The sequence below is a fragment of the Hakea prostrata genome, chromosome 9, assembly GCF_041222555.1.
Source record: "Hakea prostrata isolate BN-2017 chromosome 9, UWA_Hpros_2, whole genome shotgun sequence".
Taxonomy (NCBI): Eukaryota; Viridiplantae; Streptophyta; class Magnoliopsida; order Proteales; family Proteaceae; genus Hakea; species Hakea prostrata.
The window spans coordinates 52,919,414-52,941,951 of record NC_142608.1 but is presented as its reverse complement, the minus strand read 5'-3'; the positions used below and the strand labels follow the sequence as shown (position 1 = coordinate 52,941,951).

General features: G+C 38.3%; 1 protein-coding gene across 1 annotated transcript; it reads right to left on the bottom strand.

Annotated features, from left to right (window-relative positions):
* Positions 1–18,611: 18,611 nt before the first annotated feature.
* Positions 18,612–21,103, bottom strand: LOC149005529 (protein SUPPRESSOR OF npr1-1, CONSTITUTIVE 1-like). The gene is made up of 3 exons (XM_089169230.1): positions 20,447–21,103; positions 19,631–19,918; positions 18,612–19,130 (listed from the first exon to the last, which is right to left on the bottom strand). Exons 1-3 carry the CDS (start codon positions 20,917–20,919, stop codon positions 18,794–18,796), a joined length of 1,098 nt encoding a protein of 365 aa, XP_089025356.1. The 5' UTR covers positions 20,920–21,103; the 3' UTR covers positions 18,612–18,793.
* Between the last annotated feature and the right edge of the window lie 1,435 nt (positions 21,104–22,538).

Below are 22,538 nucleotides of genomic sequence, written 5' to 3'. Positions count from 1 at the left end.
CTTGAGAGGCATCAATTTCTGCTTTCTTTTCCTTAATTTTTCCTGCAATTAACATATAAAATATACATATCATACATATTTATTATGCTTAATTTTATTTGGAAACAAAAAAGTAGCTGATGGTATTTTGATTAAAAAATAAAGGAAAATAAAGGAAAACATACAATTGTTTTTTGTGCAATCTCATCAATTGGACGTCCATCCGCATGTTCATGAGTGATTACAAACCAAGACGGTCTAGTTGTACTCCAGTTTCTTTCAACTGTTTTAACATTATAAATATCATAGTTAAATATTTGATACTATAATATTTATAAATATATAAAATGTAAGAGTTCTATAGTTAGCGTTTTCAAATATTACCTTTTCATGGCGAATTGCAAAACTCTTCGACCTGCAGTATGTGGTGCAATCGACACATACAAAAACAAGCACGGTACTACTTACCATGACAAATGAAATAAATGAAAATGAAAAGTGGGTGCAATCAGACACATACCAATGATTAGAAATAGAAAACATTGAGGATATGTATGGTTGAAACTCCATGAAATGAAACACAAACAAAAAGCAAAACAAAAAAGTGACCATTTTACCTTAAATATCACCGTATTTAAGAAAGTGTGTAAATGCAAATAAATGGTCTTGGAAAGTGAGCAATGTAGTGAATTTTGTCGAGATTCAATGGGATTAAGAACATATTATACATACATCTCCATGTTCTCTTAGAAAAGAATATAATAAAGGCAAAGTAAAGACAGGAAAACAATATTATATTTATACATATTAAAAAAACCTATTCCTTTTGTGGGTTTTACCCAAACCTCAGATTAAACCCCCTTTTTGGAACAAGCATGAAGATAGGATTTAAGTAGAGACACAGACAGAGACAAAGAGAGAGAGAGAGGGACTGGAGAGGGCGAGTGTGCAAATTGTGAGACAGAGGAGGGGGAAGGAGAGGTTATTCTCTTTCTCTTCTTCGTCTCACTCTCTCACCTTTGGAAGTCACAATCACGACCTCCCCCATTTCCAACCTTTCTTGGTAGCAAGAATAATCAGAAAAAAAATCTAGAACACATTGTTTCGTTTTAATACATGTAGAGAGGGATCAATTTACCGAAAAACAATGCAAAACGGGATCAAAAGAAAGCACCTCAGACTGATCTTGCTGCTCTGTCCACATCAAACCTATGTTTCCCGAACTATTGTTTACTTGTCTCATTGCGCCATTCTATTCACAAAGAGGAGAAGAGATGGCGGGAATATTAGGAGGGAATGGGTTTGCTAGGAAACGTGGGGGTTTTTTTCTTTTTTGTAGGAGGGAAACGTGGGTTTTTGGGTGTGAAAATGTTGATCTTTTTCAAAGAAAACGATTTCTCCCCAAAAAAATCGGTTAGAAACTGAATCCAAATATAACTTCTTCCATTTTTATTGGGTAGAAGAATCCAAATATACCACTTTAAATCCAAAATATTACATAAAATCCAAGTTTTTCTTCTTTCCTTAATGTTTCAATAATTTTTCCTTATAAATACATTTTGTTTCTTTATTATAATTTCTTTCGTACTAGCAAGATTTTAGTTTAAATATTTTGGGGGTTTTTGTTAAATAATTTAAATCATCAAATATTTTCATTTTAGGGGAAAGAAAATTATTGTTTTTTTTTTTTTGTTTAATTCGTTTGATGTTTCATGGTTTTCCTCCTTTCATTTGTCATTATAAAAATTTTAATTTAATACAATTCCATAATTCAAAAAAAATAAAAGTTGATGTAGAAAGAAGGAGACTCTGAATACTTATACACTCTAATTTTCGAATTTGATTATCATCCATTTTCAGAGAAAAAAAATGTTGTATACTTTACTCTATCCGGATATTATCCAATCCGATAAGCAATTATTTGAATCCGAATCCGGTTGCTTAGCAGACGGACACCGATATTTCGGAACGAGATACCCTTAAACAAATATGAATGCGATTTCGGAGGTGGATTTCGGCTATCCATTTACGGGTCTAGGAAAAGGAGAAATTTCTATATCTCCCATGGGTGAAGCACATTGGGGCAAAAGGACCATCCCCCCCCCCCCCCCCAAAAAAAAAAAAAAAAAACCCAATGTTTTGAATATTCCTCCGTTCCCTTATAAAAATTTTAAAATTTTCCTTTTGACCCTCTTTCCATGTATGAAATATAGGGGTGTCAATAAAGTCCGCTTGACCTGGCCCAGCCCTAACCCCCCCGGGCTCGGGTAGAGTCAACTCGAAGGGCGAGTTAGGGTTAGAAAATAGATCCGAAATGGATTGGATACATAAGTATCCGAATCCGGTTAGCAAAATCGCTATCCAATCCGAATAATCTGACAGAAATTTAGAGAAGGCATCAGAATTCAAATCCAGAACTTTATCGAATATTCGATAATAATCTGATCCGATAAACTATCCGATTATTGATTGGTGATTGTCTCTTTTTCTATTTTTTATTTACAATTTCCGTTATCGATTACAGTTCGAATCGATTATCAACCCTTTTTAGAGAAAATTGCTAAATACTTTACTCGATAGGATAATTTCGATTTACGATTATCGATTACTAATTATTGGTTTCCAAACCGATTATCATCCATTTTTCGAGAAAAAAATGTTGAATACTTTATTCTATTTCTTATCCGGATATTATCCGATCCGATAAGCAATTATTTGAATCCAAATCTAGTTGCTTAACGGACGGATATTGATATTTTCCGGTAAGAAAATTTTCAAATACGGACACCCTTAAACGAATATGAATGTGAATTCGATGGCAAAATTTAGCTATCCATTTACAGGTCTATTACAAAATACTTGACCTTGGTAGGGTCTGGTTGGGCTTGGGTTCCACCCTCGAGTTTGCAGTTTTATTTTAGTATAAAATTAAAAAACTCAATATTGCTACATTTTTAATTACCACAGCAATATGTTTCTCATATTGCTAGAATTCCTAATTTTAGTGTTGTTTCTATAGTTATTATTATTTTTTTATTTAATTGTTGTGGTTTAAATACTATAATCTAAAATATCTTAAATTACAACAATACATAACTTTAATAATATTTCTAAAGTTAGAGGGAATATGTTTATTACGATTTTTAACCGAAGTTGTTTCCGCAACTAAAAAGAAATTGTTACTACATTTTTAAATAATACAGCTATTATATAAATTGTATTACTACAATTCCAACTTGCAGTTCTATTTTAGTAGCCAAAAAAGTTGACATTGTTACACTTTTAATTCTGTAGTAATAAGTTCCATATTTTACTACACTTTTTAGTTGTAGTTTTGTTTCTATAGTTACAGTGTCTTTTTATTACTATGGTTTTGAATATTGTAGTTAAAAATATTTTAAATTACTACAATACATAATTGTAGTTGTATTTTAGTAGCCAAAAAAGTTGACATTGTTACACTTTTAATTCCATAGTAATAAGTTTCATATATTACTACACTCTTTAGTTTTAGTTTTGTTTCCGTAGTTACAATGTCTTTTTATTACTATGGTTTTGAATATCGTAGTTAAAAATATTTTAAATTACTATAGTAGATAACTGTAGTTATATTTTTGCAATTAAAGGTAATATATTAATGCGGTTTTGAATACTGTAGTAAAAGGTTGTTCATATTACTACACTTTTTAGTTATAATTTTACAAGCACATCATAAATATATTTGTAGGGCTACATGTTGCAGAATAATTATAATATTACTACACATGGAAAAACCGAGTTAGAAGAGACTAGTAGCCGGTTAAAAAAGCGAGTTAATTATCTGTAGCTATAAGGGGTTTTTGTTGTAGTGACAATAGGTGGTCCCCCTAAAATAAAAAAAAAAAAAATGGTGGGTTTTTTTTTTTTTTTTTTGGGGGGAGGTGGGGGGTGGGGGGATCCTTCCAAAATTGGAGGATGTCCAGTATAGCAAAGGGTTTAGTTTGTATTGCCATTAAGATATCTCACTAACCTTTTGAGGGCAATCCAGTGCTCTGTACTAAGATTACATTTGAAGCAAATCAGCATGTCTACTGTATAGGCTATGTCTGGCCTAGTGCAACTCATTGTATTTTGTGACTACCAATCAATTTTGAATATTCTGACTGATTCACAACTTTACCATTATTCGGTACAAGCTTTTTGTTATAATCATATGGTGTCTCTACCGGTTTGCATCCATTATATCCCCATTTAGAAAGTAGTTTTCCAATATAACTAGATTAGCTAAAGCATAATTCCTTGCCTAGAAAAACTTATTTTCATGCCAAGAATGGTTTCTACCACACCAAGATCCGTCATGCAAATTCTTTAACTAAGGTTTATTTGATGTCACTCATTACAGAATGATGAGAACCAAGAATCAACATGTCGTCCACATACAAGTACATAATTTCAACCTTATTTGAGATAAACTTATAGTAAAGGCATTTATGAGAGTTACTAGTTTGAAACCCAAAGCTTTTTACTGTTTTTCAAATTTTTGATGCCATAATTTAGGTACTTATTTAAGATCATGTAAAGATTTGTTTAGTTTACAAACTTTATGTTCAAGACATTTCATGACATACCCTTCAGATTGGTTCATGTAAATTTTTTCAGTTAGGTCTCTATTGAGAAGTACTGTTTTTACATCCATTTGATGCACAACATAGTGCTCAATAGATGACAAAGCAAGAAGAATTCTAATCGTGGCTAGATGACAGACCGATGAATGGATAAACATAATCCACCTCCCCACTGACTTGAGAATAGTCCTTAGCTACTAAACGTGCTTTATACCGAGCTACAAATCCATTAAGATTTAGTTTTTTCTTCAAAACCCATTTATAGTCCACACACTTGGCCCCTTTAGGTAAATTAACTAAAGTCCATGTGTTATTTTGTAGTAGAGAGCATCTCATCATTAGTTTCTTCTGTTCATAGTAAAGAATCCCTAGATCTCATTGCTTTCTTATAGGTAGATGGATCATTCTCTAGATGATAGGTTACATAGTCTTCACCATAATCTTTGGGTACTCTATCTCTTTTGGAAGCACGCCTAAGTTCTGATTCAAGAATCAAATTGGGATTAGTGTCAAAAGTAATTGGTTTATGATGCGTCCAAAATCTGCTCAGCCCTTAGATCTCCTGGGAATGACCTGCAAAAACGAACGTCAAATGTGGCTCGACCGCTGGGATCGGGAATCCACCTCCGAAGGCTAAGTCAGTTGATGAACTTAATCACAAATGGCTCTGCTAGGGCACAGAGCTAAGGAATGAATAACGAGAATACGATTCAGATTGTATCCGTCCTCTACCTTGTGAGTAGGTGATATCTTATATAGAGTGTACCTTCGAATCTCCTTCGTTGGATGTATTTGAGCCTTCTTCGGATAGTCGTTGGATCTTAACAGACAGATTCATTGAGTGATAGATCTCTACTAGGTTGGACTAGTAGAAGACTCCTTTGATAATACAATCGTTATATGGTAGTTATCCATATAATAGCGATGAGCGACAGCCGCCAAATGCTGCTAGCCGTCTTCAGGTTGATTAAACTATTCCGATTGTATCGGATTAGGGTGTGCTTGTGACTGAATTAGTTTTCTTCTTCAACAAGCTATCTCTTGGACCCGGGTTGCTCAAAAGCGAGTCGATTCCTTTTGTCCCGACCGTAGTCGAGGATCGAACCAAGTTTGAACCAGGTTCGGTTATATTTTCTCCATATCACGAGCCCCCCAGACCAAGAGTTCGGTCGATCCCGAGGGCTTGGCTTTTAACTGGGTTATTTGTCGAACAATAGTTTTGCATAATCCCCAACCCATTAAATGTCATATCACATTTAATGCGGCTGTATCGCTTTTTCCTCGAGCATTGTGAGTATTCTCACTTTTTGTGGGGGTGACGCCACGCGTCCATTGTAGCTGAAACTATCATTTCTCACGAAATCGAAACGAAGGTTTCTGAACGTCTATTTTTGATTCGTGAGTTCAAACTTTCGAACAGTCTCCAAATCTTGATCGTTGATGTTGAGTCCATCTCGATTGTACACGTCCTCGAACACTCGTGCAAGTGCTTAAAAGCAGTTTGTTGTCTTCATAGGTTTCATTCTCTTTGTTTGGAATTTTGAAACCTCGTCGTCTTCTTAGCGCCCTCACGATCTTCTCGCTCTCAAGCATTCTGCCTCAGTGATTTAGTAAGTCTACTGACTCCTTTGTAAAGTTTACTTTCGTCTCTAGGTTTCTTTTTTCTCCAGAAACCACAATTAGACTTTTTAGTAATGGAGGGCGGTAGGGTTTCTTTCGAAATTCCTCCTGAACTTAACACTGGTAAGGGCAAATCTGGTGATGAGGCTTTTGCCTCTATTCCCTCTGAGCAGTCAGATAGTGACAAGGAAACCCTAACTGCTCTCTGGCATGACTTCGCAAAAGTTAGCCAACAAAGAAAAACAGAAGAAAAAGCTGAGGCTTCTTCTGCCCTTCCTGAGTCTGGACCATCTAGGACTCCGAAGGTGACTGCCGAATCCTCTGGGCAGTCGAAACAACCTATCAAGTCCACTGATGGACCTGGTTCTTTCGCTTCCTCCTTTACTGAGGAAAACCTTCCTTTAGCCGTCCAACGCTTCGACTTTCCTTCCTCGTACCAACTTAGGGCTCCCACTTCTGATGAGAGGGTGGATTCGATCCTTCATGGTGAATTTTCCCTGTATATAGATACTCTAGAGTGCGGAGTTCGCTTCCCTTCTTCAATACTTTGTTTTCTGGCTATTCGAATCATTGGGACATTTGCCCCGGAATGCTTCTCCCTAATAGCTGGCGTCTCATCATCGGTTTCTTGGGTTTATGTTTTGAACTTAGCATCATACCTTCTCTTCCTCTTTTTGTACATTTTAATGTTCTTTCTCTTTCCCATCATTTTGGCTGGGTTGTGCTTTCCAAGTGCAACAAAGTTGAGCTTGACTGGTTGAGCCAGCATTCTTGTTAGGTGAACCTGCCCTTCCAATCACAACGGGTGGCACAAGTAGTATTTTTTCTGCCGAGCGCCTCAATCAGATCTTAACTTCCCGACCACCTGGAAACTGTATACTTCATACTCTAAGGGCAACCGGGTCCCTCAACTATCCAAAGAAGACAGAGCTGCTATCAGGAAGATCAAATCAATTCCATGGTCTTCTATAATGAAATAGAAATTTGCCTTATTTTTCTCGAACTCTTCCAATGATTGCCATAATACTTTCTCATATCATACCCAGGGAATTGTCTATTCCCTCACATAAGAGATATTTGAGAATAAGATAAGTTATCACATAGATTAACTTATACCTTAATTGAAGATAACGCTCGTGACACTAGAGAGATGTGTTCGGGAGAGATGCGTTCGGTTAAACAGAAACTTGTTTTCCTTGAATCCAACATGTTGGGTGTCAATTTAACTAATTGAAGCTTTGCATCCACATGAAGTAGAAACCCATGGATTTGGGATAACTTGTTGCAAATATCTTACAAAGATTGATAACATTTTTTGACCAGTTGCAAATAGAAAAACCCTAGTGGACTTGCTCGAAATAATAATAGAAAAAAGGAAGATCAAAACCCTAAAAAGGGAAAATATGGAAGCTTACCAACAGAGCATAATGCAGGAAGCCCTAATCTTTCGCCTTTCTCTTCTTGATTGCTTTTGCATTTCTCTTGTTCGTCGTCTAAAGCCCTTCGCTTTGCCTTCCCCTTCGAAACCCACCCCTCTTTCTCTCTCTGTGTCTGTTCATTCATAGAAGTCGAAGTCGAATGCAGAAGACAAAAGCACTAGTTCATTTTCCAAGTGCTACCGCAAAGCAGCAAGTCGTTGCCCTTCACCTTGCCTTCCCCTTCAAAACCCACCTCTCTCTCTCTCTCTCTCTCTCTCTCTTTGTGTTTTCGCTCGTTCACATAATCGAAGTCGAATGAAGAAGACAAACGAAAAGGAAAAAAAGCCCTGGTTTTCCCTCTCATCTGCAACTTTGAAATCTCAATTTGAGAGAGTGGGTTCGGTCCGGTCGAGTTAGGCTCGGTTGGATTTGAAATCGTTGAGCCAAAAGTTTATACGGTTTGCTTCACTTAAATGGGTTGCAAGAGCACATGTGATCTTCAACGGTAGAGATTTTGTTGGGTGAGGTGGCTTAATTCGGTTTGTTTGCATTTCAAAATGCAAAGCACTAAAGCAAAATTGGTTAAAAAAAAAAAAAAGGCTTAGACTCTAAATAAAGAAAAGAAAAACAATGCCTCTTACCATTTATTCTTTTATTAGTTGCATGATCACATCACAACTTCACAATCTACTACACTTGGTGAGGTCCCCACCATGGTCTTTGGAGACAATTTTCCTTCCCATGTATTAGAGTTGCTCAGTTGATCATGCATTGTCAATCTAAACCCAAAATTCTTCGTGAGGTGTTTTTGAGCAAGTTCTTTTATTGCAAGTATTGGACGCAATTAACAAGCTTCCCATATTGAAATTGTTTTTCTTACTTCCCATCCAACAAGATTGCATGCGATGTCAAGAAATACAATTTTTGCAACTTACCTTTAATTTCCCAAAAACCTTGTCATCATAGCTTTTTATTGACATTCTAGGGACCTTTTCATCATTAATATCCTTCCATGCTTCTAATGCATCTACCCACTCTCCTTATGTCATTATCAAATAAAAAAGAACCCAACACCTCTAGAGTTAGGGGTAACCCATTAGCATGCTAGACAATTTCATGTGAAAGCTTAATATATTTTTTGGGAGGTTCATTTCTTGAGTAGGCATGGAAACTAAAGAGTTTAAGAGAGTTTTTGAAATCCAGTACTTCAGGCTTGTATATTTGGATAAATTTATGTATAGCCAAACTTCCTTCATCTCTTATAGTTATAAGGACCCTACTTCCTTGATGAAATCAAGTGATTTTATCAGCCAATGCATCAAGTTGTTTAAGATCATCCACATTATCAAGAATAGTAAGAACTTTTGTTTTATGGAGTTTGTCATCTATCATAGTTGATCCTTGAGAAACAATGCTTAGGTTGTGCTCTCTTTTGAAAATATCTTTGAGAATTTGATTTTGCAAACAAACCAAACCTTTATCTCCTTGTGATGCTTCTTCTCTAACATTTGCAAGAAAACTACTCCCACTGAAGATCTTATTATATATAGCCTTTGAAATGGTGGTCTTTACAAGCCCACCCATACCACATATTGCCACAAACCGTACATCGTCCGAACCAACATCTAAAAAAAGGATGCAAACATTTATGTGGGAATCTATTCCAATAGGATTTACATTCATCCAATGGGGTGCTACTTAATTCTTTCAAATCCCCTCGAACAATTAAATATACTAAATCGTACTGATCCTTGCAATTTTTTGCGAAGAAGGATAATTCACAAAATAAGTATGGATGAGGAAATGATCTTTAGTAAGCATAGTAATAGATTACATGACTTTTTGATGGAGAAGGACAAAGTAGAAAAGATTAGGGATAAAGTGTGTTAATCTATAGTGATTATATGTGAAATATTTTTCATAAATCAAACCAAATATATTTGTTTATGTTTCTGATAAATATATGTTTAACCTATAACAATGAAGTAAGACTTACTCAATATCTACGTCACCCTTGAGAGGCCACCCCTTGAAATTCCCCACCTCCTTCAAAGCAATTTCCCACTTCTCCACTTGAGCAGACTCATACTTCCTTCGGTGCTCCTAAAATGGTCCCTCAAAACTTCCGGTCTGATTTCTAACGTCTCGGGGTTCAACACCAATGAATACGGGAAGAATAGTCTGAGCTTCTGATAAATGACACTCCCATATCTCAGCAAGTTCCATGAGGCAATATTTGCCATCTGCGTAGTTCTTAGAGAAGACGGGAATGAAGATTTTAGACCCATGAATTGCTATTTGAAGAGAGTCGCAAATCTTTTCTCCTTCCCAGATGTCTTCACTCAGTGGCGGAGCCACGTTGGGACCGGAGGGGGCCATGGCCCCCCCCGGATTTTGTTGAAATTGGAAATATGCTTGTTTTTTTCCTTATTTCTCTATCTTTAAATGTGAAATACCACTATTTGGCCTCCTCCAAAAATTAAAAATAAAAATTTAACATAAAGATGATGGGTACAAATGTCATTCATAATCTCTATCTAATGGTCAATCCCTAGTTTTAAGCAATAAAAGGTTAAATTCTACTTAAAACTAACTCACGATCCATGAATTTCTCCTTATATATTCTCTCCTATTTTCATTTCTATTTATTCTCTCATGGATTTCCTCTTTTATTTCTATTTTTTCTTTTTTTTATCTTCACATGTCTCACAAAATATTGAAGTAGTTAGCAAACTTTGGAATTTTCCTAAATCTTCTCCACATCTGGTATTCACTCTCTCTTTCTCAAATTATTTATTTCTCTCTCTTACACTCACGAATTTTCTATTAATTTACCTAATTTTTAATGTAGACTCTACATTATAATATAATAATATATTCTGAGATGGGACCTATAATGGGTCCCACATTGGCCTACATATATTCGGCCCCCCTCCACGTTCAATCCTGGCTCCGCCCCTGTCTTCACTGTCTTTGAAGGCACGGATTCCATCTTGGTTTAGAGCTTTGTGAAGTAGAAGGACAGTTTTTTCGAGTATTTAGACCTCTGAAATTGATAAACACATCATAAGAAGAAGAAGGCTGTGGAGTAGAAGATATAGATGATGATGATGAAGCCATATATGCTTGAATTTGCAGTGGTTGGTTGGTTTGGGATCTCGATCTCTTCTTTTTTTTCTCGACTGCTGCTGTGCACAAGGCAGGGGGAAAATTCACAAATTACTTTTCTTAATACTGAGTTCATGGTTGTGATTCAACATAACTTGTAACATGGGGCCACTGGGACTTGGGAGGAAAGTGCCTGTTTCTTTTAGTGAAAGATTTGAGGAAAGATTTGAGGAAATTTTAAGTACCCTATTGTAAGTATAGTATTTTTATGTCCATATTTGGTAAAAACGAAAGCCCCTTAAAAAGGAACTAGAACAACTCAAACATCAGTATATGGCCTTCAAACTCCACATGCCCATTTATCGGCAAGAGTGAAACCAGTAGCGTTTCGTGTCCGCAATGCAGAGAATGGGTATACAATTTCAAGCATCGATTTACAGAAACTAGCATTTAAGTGTCATTTCGCAAACCAGTTTTATAAGTGCTAAGCTATTTCAAAGCGTTAATCTGCATCATTGAGGGAATGAGTGTACAATTTCCTTTGACTCTCTTTGATATTTGGTTTCCTTGCTTATTTTTTCTCTTTGTTGGAATTTATTAATTTGATTAATAAATTAAATGCCCAAGGGCAATATTGGAAACTCACTATTAGGGCGGTTACAAAATAGGGTTATATATTTTGGTAACCACCGCATTAGTGAATAAGTAAGTGTGTGATTCATTCGCACGAGATTTATCTCTGAGAAACGGCGGCTCCATCTCTCTCTCCCTCTCTCTTAGAATCACAGGCTTGGAAATTTTTTCCTTTCCTCGTTTTTGATCTTCATTCCATTAATCCACGGCATTTGGGTTGTGGATATCATTCCCTTTCCTAGTGATTGTGGAATCACCCCGGTAGAGCTTTGGTGGTTGAACGAGAACGTGGATCTAGACTTCCGCTGCGAATACTTCATAAAAGGGAAAGCAAATCCAGGTAAAGAATCTTTTCCCTATCAATTAATTGAATTGAACTATTTTTGAAGTATTACCAACATTGGCATCAGAGCCATTGGTTCCCACGTTTATTGTTCCTCCCCATTGTTTAATTTTATTATATGGATCCAATGGGAGGATCAAGGGTTTAATACGAAACCCATGGGAGAATTGATAGGGTTTTTGGAAACCCTTAATTTTGATTCGGATCCGAGTGGGAGGATCCCTGTGAATTTCCCTAATGGAGATTTGCATGATGATAATTATTTTTGTTTAATAATTGATGCTGGATTTTTTTTTCATGTATTTTTTTTTGGATGATTTTTTGGGTGAAAAAACGTGTTTTCCGTTTTTTTTTTTGAAAAAAATTTCGTTCAAGAAAAATTGAAAAATCGCCATTTTTGGTCACTGTGGACCAGACGAACGACCGTCTGACTAGACGGTCGTCCGTCTATTATCAGAGTAGTCACAGTGACCCAGATGGAATTTCCGTCTGGGAGACGGTCTTCCGTCTGGGCCGACAGACGGTCGACTGTCTGAACCAGACGATCATCCGTCTGGTCACAGAATGCCAGACGGAATTTCCGTCTGGGCAGACGGTCATCCGTCTGGGCATAAAAGGCAGACGGAATTCCGTCAGGCGGCGACGGCAGTCCGTCCGGGAGATGGATTTTTTGGATATTGGTCCGTGCGGTTCAGAATGTGTTTCTAACTTACTGGACACCAATGGCCCGACAATCTGTGTGGTGTTTGGGCATTGAGGACCTAATGGGGTCTAGTGGGAGCTAATGAGGTAGAAGTGTTCTGTGTGAACCACCTCATAGCTAGAACATGATTGCATGTTTTATTTTAATAAAACTATTTTTTATTTATGGGTCTATCAATCATGTTTCTTGCACAGAATGAAGCTAGTGTATAAGTCTATGTGGGTTTACATGAGAATTTGATTGAATGTTTTTTAGCATCTCTTTTGGTTTAAGTGCTTATCCCATAGGTTGACTATGCTAGTGTGATTTGTTGTTGCATGAGTTGTGTTTTATGCTAGATTTATTGAACTCATTCTTGTATATAATATCTCTAGAAAAAATGGCTGCTACCAAGAGCATTGTTGCTGACCTCACTAAAGGAGATAAGCTGAATGAGAGGAATTATGACCTCTGGCACCGAAAGGTGCAATATCTCCTGGAAGAGCAAGATATGCTGGAGACCATAAACCAGACCATGAACCCACCTGAGGAAGGTACCACTGCACAGCATCGCAGGGACCTTGATACATACAATGCTTGGAAGAGGAAAGACCGGGTAGCCAAGATTACAATCTTGAGCTCCATGAGGGATGACCTGATGCTTCGTTATGAGAAGCATAGGACTGCAAAGTCTTTGTGGGAGGCTGTGAAGTTCCAGTATGGAGGGACATCCACCACAAGAGGCCGCCAGCTCGGACTCACTTTTTGACGGTTATAAGATGCGCCGGAGGTCACACCATGAGGCAGCATATAACCATCATGTCTAACATGATTAGTGAGTTGAGCGCATGTGGGCGCCGAAGAGGCCGATGAGGAGCAAGTCTCCGAGTCATCGAGTCATTGCCAAAGACTTGGGAGCATATGAAGATCTTCTTGACTCATGCTGATGAGGTCAAGACTTTCGATCAAGTTGCCAAGCACCTTGAGCTTGATGAGGATCGGATGTTGGCCGATACCCCTCAAACTGATGTATTTGCTGCTGAAGCTAGCACTAGTAAGGGCGAGGCTTCAAGCGCAAGAGAGAGAAAGCTCAACCTCAGCGGTCCAAGCAAAGTAACCAGGGTGGGAACAAAAACAAGAGTGGGCCCAAGCGTTCAAGGGGGACTAGTCTTTGGCAAGAAGAAATCAGCTTTGATTTGCTTCAAGTGCGAAAGCTTTGGTCATTTTGCTCGTGATTGCCTTTGAGCAAGAGGTATGTCTTGTGTGTTATACCTCATCTTGTTATGTAACAAGTTCTACTATGCTTGCTGAACTAAATCCTTTGTGGATTGTTGATTCGAGTGTGACGGAACACATAACAAGGGAACGCTCGAGCTTCGTGGAATACCGTCGTATTCCAAGAGGAAGCAAAAGAATAACGATGGGGAACAGCTCAAGCGTGGAGGTTCATGACATAGGCACATGCAAATTAGTTTTGCGAGGTGGTCGGTATTTGTTACTCCATGATGTCTTTGTATGCTCCGGACATTCGGCGAAATCTTGTTTCGTTATTTATCTTTTAAGACATGGTTTTAAAGTTGTATTTGAAAACAATTCTTTGGTTTTGTATCTCGGGTGATACAATTTATGGTTATGGTTTTCTTGATAATGGTTTCATTGTATTGGATACAATTGATTATTCATTTAATTCTAGTAGTGCTTTTGTTTGCCAAAATACTGTGTGTATTGATTCTAATTTGTGGCATGCTAGACTAGGACATATTGGCTTAGATAGGATGAATAGGTTGGCAAGAGAAGGTCTCTTAGGCCAAGGTTCACTATCGATTTGCCAACTTTGTGAGTCATGTCTAGCGGGAAAAGCAACTAGAAAACCATTTAAAAAGGCTTTGAGAGCCTCTCTTCCTTTAGAACTTATCCATTCGGATGTGTGTAGACCCATGAATGTGCATACTAGAAAAGGACAGTCTTATTTCATCACATTCATAGATGACTATACAAGGTATGGTCACATTTATCTAATTTCTCATAAGTCGAAGCTCTGGAATGTTTTAAGAAATTCATGAGCTTGGTTGAGAATCGAGTTAGATAAAAGGATTAAAACTCTTAGAACGGATAGAGGAAGAGAGTATCTCTCCGATATGTTCAAAGGGTTATGTGATGAAAAGGGGATATCTAGACAACTTACTATTCCAGGGGACTCCACAAACAAAATGGGGTTCTTTGAGAGGAGGAATAGAACCTTGCTAGACATGGTGAGATCCATGATGGCGCGAGCAAATCTACCCATCTCTTATTGGGGAGATGCTTTCTTGACTGCGGCCTATATCCTCAACGAGTTCCAACCAAATCGGTTCCTTCCACACCATATGAGTTGTGGACCGGAAGGAAGCAGATTTGAGTTACTTGCGCGCATGGGGATGTGCAGCATATGTTCACTCTACTTCTCACCAATACGGAAAGCTTGGACCCAGAGGAAGAAAATGTATCTTTGTGAGATATTCTGAACCCTCAAAGGGCCATGTCTTCATTGGACTAGATGAGAGTGAGAGGAGAACGGAACTTGAGTCTAGGGATGCAACATTCTTGGAGAATGATTTTCCATCTCTTTCGAGGAGTTAACAAAGAATCATCGGAATTCTTTGAGATACAAGATAGTGGTCTTGTCACTCCAGGGATTCAGATTCTGGATAATGAACTTGGGGTTCATCCAGAAGATCCTAGTGGGAGTGGGAGTGCAGATGTGATAGCTACCTTAGACAATGAGCAATCTGACATGCACTTGCACCGTAGTGGGCGCGGGCTAGTTCCTCGTCGACGTTTCGACATAGAGGATGAAGCCTACATGGTAACTCCTGAAGAGATCGATTGTGAGATGATTTCGGTCGATGAGCATGAACCAAAGAGCGTGCGAGGAAGCTCTTGCGGGGTCAAGCTCAAAGGAATGGTTAAAAGCAATAAAGGAAGAGTTGAAGTCGATGAAAGTTAATCATGTCCGGGACTTGGTTGACTTGCCGCCGAGCCGAAAGGCGATTGGGAACAAGTGGGTTCTCAAGATCAAAAGAAAGGCGGATGGATCTATTGAGAGATTCAAGGCTCGTTTAGTGGCTAAGGGCTACACCCAACGAGAGGGCGTTGATTATGAGGAAACTTTTTCCCCTGTGGTTAGGTTTGCCTCAATTCGCCTCATACTAGCCATTGTTGCTCAGTTGGACTTAGAGCTTTATCAGATGGATGTAAAAACTGCTTTTCTCAATGGAGAACTTGAGGAAGAGATCTATATGGATCAACCTCAAGGCTTTGAAGCACATGGACTTGAGCGCAAAGTGTGCAAGCTTAAGAAGTCCATATATGGCTTAAAGCAAGCATCTAGACAGTGGAATGTGTGCTTCCACCAAGCTATGATGGAAAATGGTTTTTCCATGCTTGAGGAAGACCACCGTGTTTACACCAAGAGATCGATAATAATTATGTCATTCGACACCGTACGTAGATGACATACTTATGGCTAGCAATAGCAAGGAGCTATTGGAAACCATTAAGAAATGGTTGTCCTTCGTATTTGATATGAAGGACATGGGTGAAGCAAGCTATGTGCTTGGTGTCAAGATTGTCGGAAATAGGCAAAAGAGATTCTTGGGTTTATCTCAAGAGACCTATATTGACAATGTCTTGACGAGATACAGAGATGCACAACTGCAAACCAATTGATACTCCAAAGTGGAGAAGGGTTTGCATTTGAGCCTTGATATGGGTCCTAAGACTCAGGAGGATAAAACCAAGATGGAAAGAGTTCCATATTCCGGTGCGGTGGGTAGCCTTATGTACGCTATGATGTGTACTAGGCCGGATATTTGTTATGCGGTGGGTTTGATTAGTCGGTACCAATCAAACCCGGGCATAGAGCACTGAAAGCGATCAAGAGGATATTGAGATATCTCGGAGGAACGAGTAACTACATGTTGTGTTACCAAGGATCGGATTTGCGGTTAGTTGGCTATAGTGATGCCGACTGGGCTGGAGACATCGATGAGCGCAAATCAACCTCTCGGATATGCTTTCTTGCTGAATGGCGGGGCCATTTCGTGGTGTAGCAAGAAGCAGGCTAGTATATCCCTCTCGACCATGGAAGCAGAGTATGTGGCATGCTCAGCTGCGGTTCAAGAGGCTGTTTGGTTGAGGAGATTCCTTCGACATACTGGGATTGTGATGACATCCAAAGAGGTTGCCCTTGTCTACTGTGATAGTACAGCAGCTCTTAGCTATGTCAAGGACCCCAAGTATCATGGGAAGACCAAACATATACAGTTGAGATATCACTTTGTTAGAGACATTACATCAAGGAAGAAAGTTGTACTTAAGCACATATCTACTAGTCAGATGGTAGCTGACCCTCTTACCAAACCTATAGCCAATGATGTTTTTATTTCTCATGTAAAATCCTTGGGCTTGCGTAGATTGTGACTTATTTTTGTACTGAGACTTTCTTATTAATGAATAATATGAGTTCATTCCAGCATTTTTTTATTCACTTTCTGTGTGATTGTGTTTTGCTAGCATAAAACAAGATATGTCAATAGGCAAGAGAATGGCTCACTCACACGAGCATTCGCCTCTGGCGCCTTGGAGGCGAGCAGAGATGAGACGGATTGTGAATGACTTTGTGTAGGTCAATTCATAATCATGATGTTGCCTTGATTTGGAATCAAGATGAGTTTCTCTATTGTAAAGAGAATCGACATGAATGTTCCCACTATTCATGTTGCCTATAGGAGCCAAGTGCGAGTACTTTATGTGGCGCTAGGATGACGACAATAAAGAAACTCGGGTTAGGCGCAAGAGGTTGCAACTAGACTAAGACATGTATGGTGTTGAGATGGACATACGTTCTATTGTATATAGAATGCTCCACCATAGCACATATATCATACTATGTGTGTTTAGCGATCATTGGAAATAAGAGGATGGATCCCTGCTCCTCTCATTGTGTGAGTCCTGGACCTTATGGTCCATTAGTGTTCTTAGTGACTTTCGACGACAGCATGAAACGAAGGGTTGATGTGGCTACTTTGGGGTGTTACCTATGGTCATGATTGATTCGACCTAAAGGGGCACTACCGGGAAAGGAGTCAATCCTAAGTGTAGTGATGGTCTGGGGCGAAAGGAAAGGTTTGATTCAACCGCACCCTAAAAGTGTTTGCTTTGGCGCCAACCGTATGTGTTACGGTAGTGAACATTTTAAGGACAAGAAGATGATCTCTCGGAGGGATCGAGATACCTTTAGTCCGGTGAGTTTGAATAAACCTAGGACACTGTGTTATACTAATGCTTATTTGATTTGTTTCTATGAGTGATGTGCCATTCTGGCCTTCTGGGAATGTTTCTAGTTTTGGGCTCACGCATGCAGGTATATCATCAGTCGCACAACCCATTTTGCTAGTATGACTTGTGGATATTAGTGTCTGGGACACAGGTGGTTTATGTATCTGGGATGCATAGTGAAGAGATCAATATATATGTATATCTGGGATATGCATGTGTGTGCGGGACACAAGAGGTTTATGTATCCGGGATACATAGCGAGAGAGATTGAATGTGTATATCTGAGATATACAAGTGTGTCTGGGACACATTGAAAGATTAACACTTGCCCTTGTGCAAGTGGGAGCTGTTGGAATTTATTAATTTGATTAATAAATTAAATGCCCAAGGGCAATATTGGAAACTCACTATTAGGGCGGTTACAAAATAGGGTTATATATTTTGGTAACCACCGCATTAGTGAGTAAGTAAGTGTGTGATTCATTCGCACGAGATTTATCTCTGAGAAACGGCGGCTCCATCTCTCTCTCCCTCTCTCTTAGAATCGCAGGCTTGGAAATTTTTTCCTTTCCTCGTTTTTGATCTTCATTCCATTAATCCACGGCATTTGGGTTGTGGATATCATTCCCTTTCCTAGTGATTGTGGAATCACCCTGGTAGAGCTTTGATGGTTGAACGAGAACGTGGATCTAGACTTCCGCTGCAAATACTTCATAAAAGGGAAAGCAAATCCAGGTAAGGAATCTTTTCCCTATCAATTAATTGAATTGAACTATTTTTGAAGTATTACCAACACTCTTTTTGGTATTTCATTTTTTCCTTTTTTCTAGTAATCGATAGGAACGGAGGAACTATCATATCTACATCTAAATGGATACCAACATGCAGATTTCAGCTACTTAATTACACATATATTGAGGAATCATCACTCCCCCTCACTCTCTCGGAATCTTGCTGGTCGATTCACCGTTTGATTTTTGCCTCAAATACGAAACCAGTCCCCTTTAGATTGAATGAAAAAGGAATTACAACATCTCCAGGAATAAGTGAAAAAGAGACTACAACAGCAATGCACTTGGAATACAAGTCAATAATTCCTACTGATGGTGATTTTTTTAACAATGGCGTGAACATCATCATCATCATCTGATCTGTAGCTATCGTCATCTTCTTCTTCTTCCACAAGTGGGGAAGGTGCTTGCCTTCGGACAGGCCAGCCTGAATAACTAGGCCTTTGACTGTCAGATCGATAGAAATGTGCTTCCCTTCCGGCACCTCGGCGTGAATCCCTTTGGGTACTCTGGCCTCTACGCATTGGATGATCAGGTTCGACGTCGTCAGAATCAGAATCTGATAAAGATTGCTCTTCTATTCTGATACACTTTTTACGAACCCCTGTGACAGCCAAATCATCTTCTTGATCCCTGCAAATTCTATATATGTAAATGAAAAATAGATATACAAAAATGAAAATTGACAACAAATGAATTTATAGTTTTCTGGGTGGAAGAAAAGAAATTTTTTAAGTATTCAATGGAATGGAAAGCAATAAAAAATAAACATTGTCAAGAATTTAGTATAATTAAGTAGCTTAAATATGCATCCTTAACGTAAATATCATGGGAGTGACAACTGAGCACAACCTTACCGTCTAGTTTATTTTTAAAACTGTGTGATTGCATCATAGGAGGAAAATAATAAACTCTATTACACAACCAATCAAATCTTACGACTGAAACAATATACAGCCAAACTGGATCATGACTCCTAAATGGATTTAATTCTTGAAAAAATGTAAATCTCTTTAGATTCTAAGAAAGCCTTATAATACATGGTCAGTAACAGATATTGTACAGAAGACAAGACGATCAAACAAACATGTAATCTGTCAAGTTTGAGATATGATAAAGTGTAGAAGATTTACCTGGTATCATAAAAAACTGCTCCTTTCAAATTTCCTTTCTTTTGCAAGGTTTCTCTCATGCCTTTTGTGATATAGGGATTCAAATAGTTCTTATTCTCGTGTTGTTGGAATGCTTGTGCAACACTTACCTGCCTTTGATTCGAAAGATTAGATAAAGATGGCTTTTCCATGACAGGGGGATCTCTTCTGATACACTGTTTATGGACGGCCAAGTGGTTGGAAACCCTTGGGACAGCCAATTGGTCCGAAACCCTTATGACAACCGAATCAACTACTTTAGCTTGATCCCTGCAAATTATATATATATACAAAAATAAATATATTATAATAAAAATTGAAAACAAAAAAATTTATAATTTTCTGGGTGGAAGAAAAGAAATTTAAGTATTCCATGAAATGGAAAACAATGAAAGATAAACACTGAAAAAAAATTTAGTATAATTAAATAGCTTAAATATGCATCTTGTTTACATAAATATCATGGGAGTGACAACAGAGCACAACCTTAGTCACAAGCTTATTTCTAAAACTGAGTTATTGCATCATAGGAAGAAAATAATAATCTATAACACAACCAACCAAATTATTGCGACTGAAACAATATACAGCCGTTTACCAAAAAAAAAAACAATATACAGCGAAACTGGATCATATGACTCGTAAATGGATTTAATTCTTGAAAAATTGTAAATCTCTTTAGATTCTAAGAAAGCCTAGAATACATGGTCAGTAATAGATATTGTACCAGGAAACAAGACAATCAAACAAACGTGTAATCTGTCAAGTTTGAGATATGATAACGTGTAGAAGACTTACCTTGCATGATCAACAACTTCTCCTTTCAAATTTCCTATCTCTTGCAAAGCATCCCTCCAGTCTTTTACGATATCGTGCTTCAAATCCTTCTCATGTCGTTGGAATGCTTTTGCAAAACTTCCCTTCGTTTGCTTTCGAACATCTGATGGGTCAACATTGAAGAATATAGGCAAGACGAACTGACCACGGGATTTCAGGCACTTAACAATCTCAACAAGTTCGTTCAAGCACCATTTACTATTTGCATAATTTTCAGAAAAGACAGGAATAGAGATTCTGGACCCTTGGATTGCTGCAACTATCGTCTTGTCAATGCGTTCTCCAGTCCTTATCTTTTCATTGTCAAGGAATACATTGACTCCTTTATTTTTCAGAGCATTGTGAAGAAAACTAATGAATGTGTATCGAACATCCTCGCCTCTGAAACTGAGAAACACATCATAGGTTGTTGTGGTGGAAGAAGAAGACGCCATGAAATATTTTGCTGCTTCAGAGATAAGATGTTTACAGATCTGGGTCTCCTCTCCAGAATAAGCTCACTAATTTACCCAACACTCATTTAACGTTTTGGAAGGCCAAGTCGTTGGAAGTTCACATTGCGAATGTATCCAACCCAGAAACCGCGTTGCAGATATCTAAGCACAACCTTAAATCGGATTGGAGGCCATTAATTAAATCGGATGAGAGGCCATTTGTTATTGATGCTAGCAAATAACAAAGGGGAGTCACATGACTTGTGGCACAATGGCCATCAAAACCAAACAAAAACCAGCTCACCAGAGTGACTGTGAAGCTTGAGTGGGAATTAATTAAGCTATGCTATGTTGTTTTTTTGTTTTTTGGTTAACGTTGGGAAGCTTTTAGACAATAGATTGTTTGTCGTCATCTGTGAAGCACAGTAGCAGAGTGGGAACTGTTTTATAGAATCAAGTGCTGCAAGCATGGAGGACATCGAAAATGTCAAGATCCCTTTCAAACCTATTCTCTTCTCTTCTTCATGTTAAGGACTCTTAAGTCTTTCCTTCTTATCATAAGGGTACTTTAGGTAACCTACAATGTATTTCACTTTATAAAAGTATCTGTATTACCTCATTACCAAATTAATAAAGTGTATCAAAAACATAACATGGTATCGAGCCGTTCATACAGGCCTCTGCCCTAATTAATTGTTTGAGCATTTTCTGGTTCTGGTCATGGCGTCTCTTCCGGCGTTTTCTGATTCTACGAATTTTCTCTTGTGGAGAGCACAATTCCTACCTTTTCTTCGTGGATACGAGCTGCTTGGGTTTCTTGATGGTTCGAATCCTTGTCCTCTGAATGATTACTCGTCTGATCTTGTGTCGATTTTGGAATCACAAAGGCTTTGGGATCACCAAGATCAACTTATTCTTGGATTCTTGGTGTCGTCTCTCTCTACGCATGTGTTGCCTCATGTAATTTCTGCAAACACGTTTGCTGAAGCGTGGAATGCTTTGAACATGATTTTTGCTTCTACTTCCCAATCAAGGATTCTTGATTTGAAAGATCGTCTATTCCATGTTCAAAAATGATCTTCCACTGTTGCTGATTATTTGCTTGAGGTTAGATCCTTCTCTAATGCCTTGGCTACCGTTAATTCCCCTGTTTCAGACAGTGATCTTGTGTTAGCAACACTTCATGGTCTTGGAGAGGAATTTAACGATTTTTCCACATCTATGCGACTTCGAGCTGAGTTGGTTTCGTTTGATGCGTTATCTGGATTACTTTTGTCTCAAAAACTACATATGCGGCGGTCAGCTTCTGCCTCTGTGTCATCTATTTTGACAGCAAATCTTGCAACTCAGGGATCCTCTCATCGACGAAATTATTTTGATTCTTCTCGATTTGTTTCGAATTCCCAATCTGTATCAGGATCTGGTGATACTTCTAATTGGAATCGTCGGTCATGGAATCGACGTGGTGGTCGCTCTAGTGGTCGATTTGGGTCTAGAGTTCGTGGCCGTAACAATGAATCTAGTTCTGTAGTTTCTGATTCTCGCAGTACTGAAGTTGCTCCTTCTTTCTTGAATGAATTGCGTCTCATTTGTCAATTGTGTGATGCTCCATGCCATAA

Excerpts from the sequence above, each read along its gene's own strand:
- LOC149005529 (XM_089169230.1), bottom strand. The coding sequence starts at position 20,919 with ATGGCGTCTTCTTCTTCCACCACAACAACCTATGATGTGTTTCTCAGT. Across the intron at positions 19,919-20,446 it reads GAAGTTGTTGATCATGCAAG|GGATCAAGCTAAAGTAGTTG; the intron begins GTAAGTCTTCTA and ends TATAATTTGCAG. Across the intron at positions 19,131-19,630 it reads GCAGTTTTTTATGATACCAG|GGATCAAGAAGATGATTTGG; the intron begins GTAAATCTTCTA and ends TAGAATTTGCAG.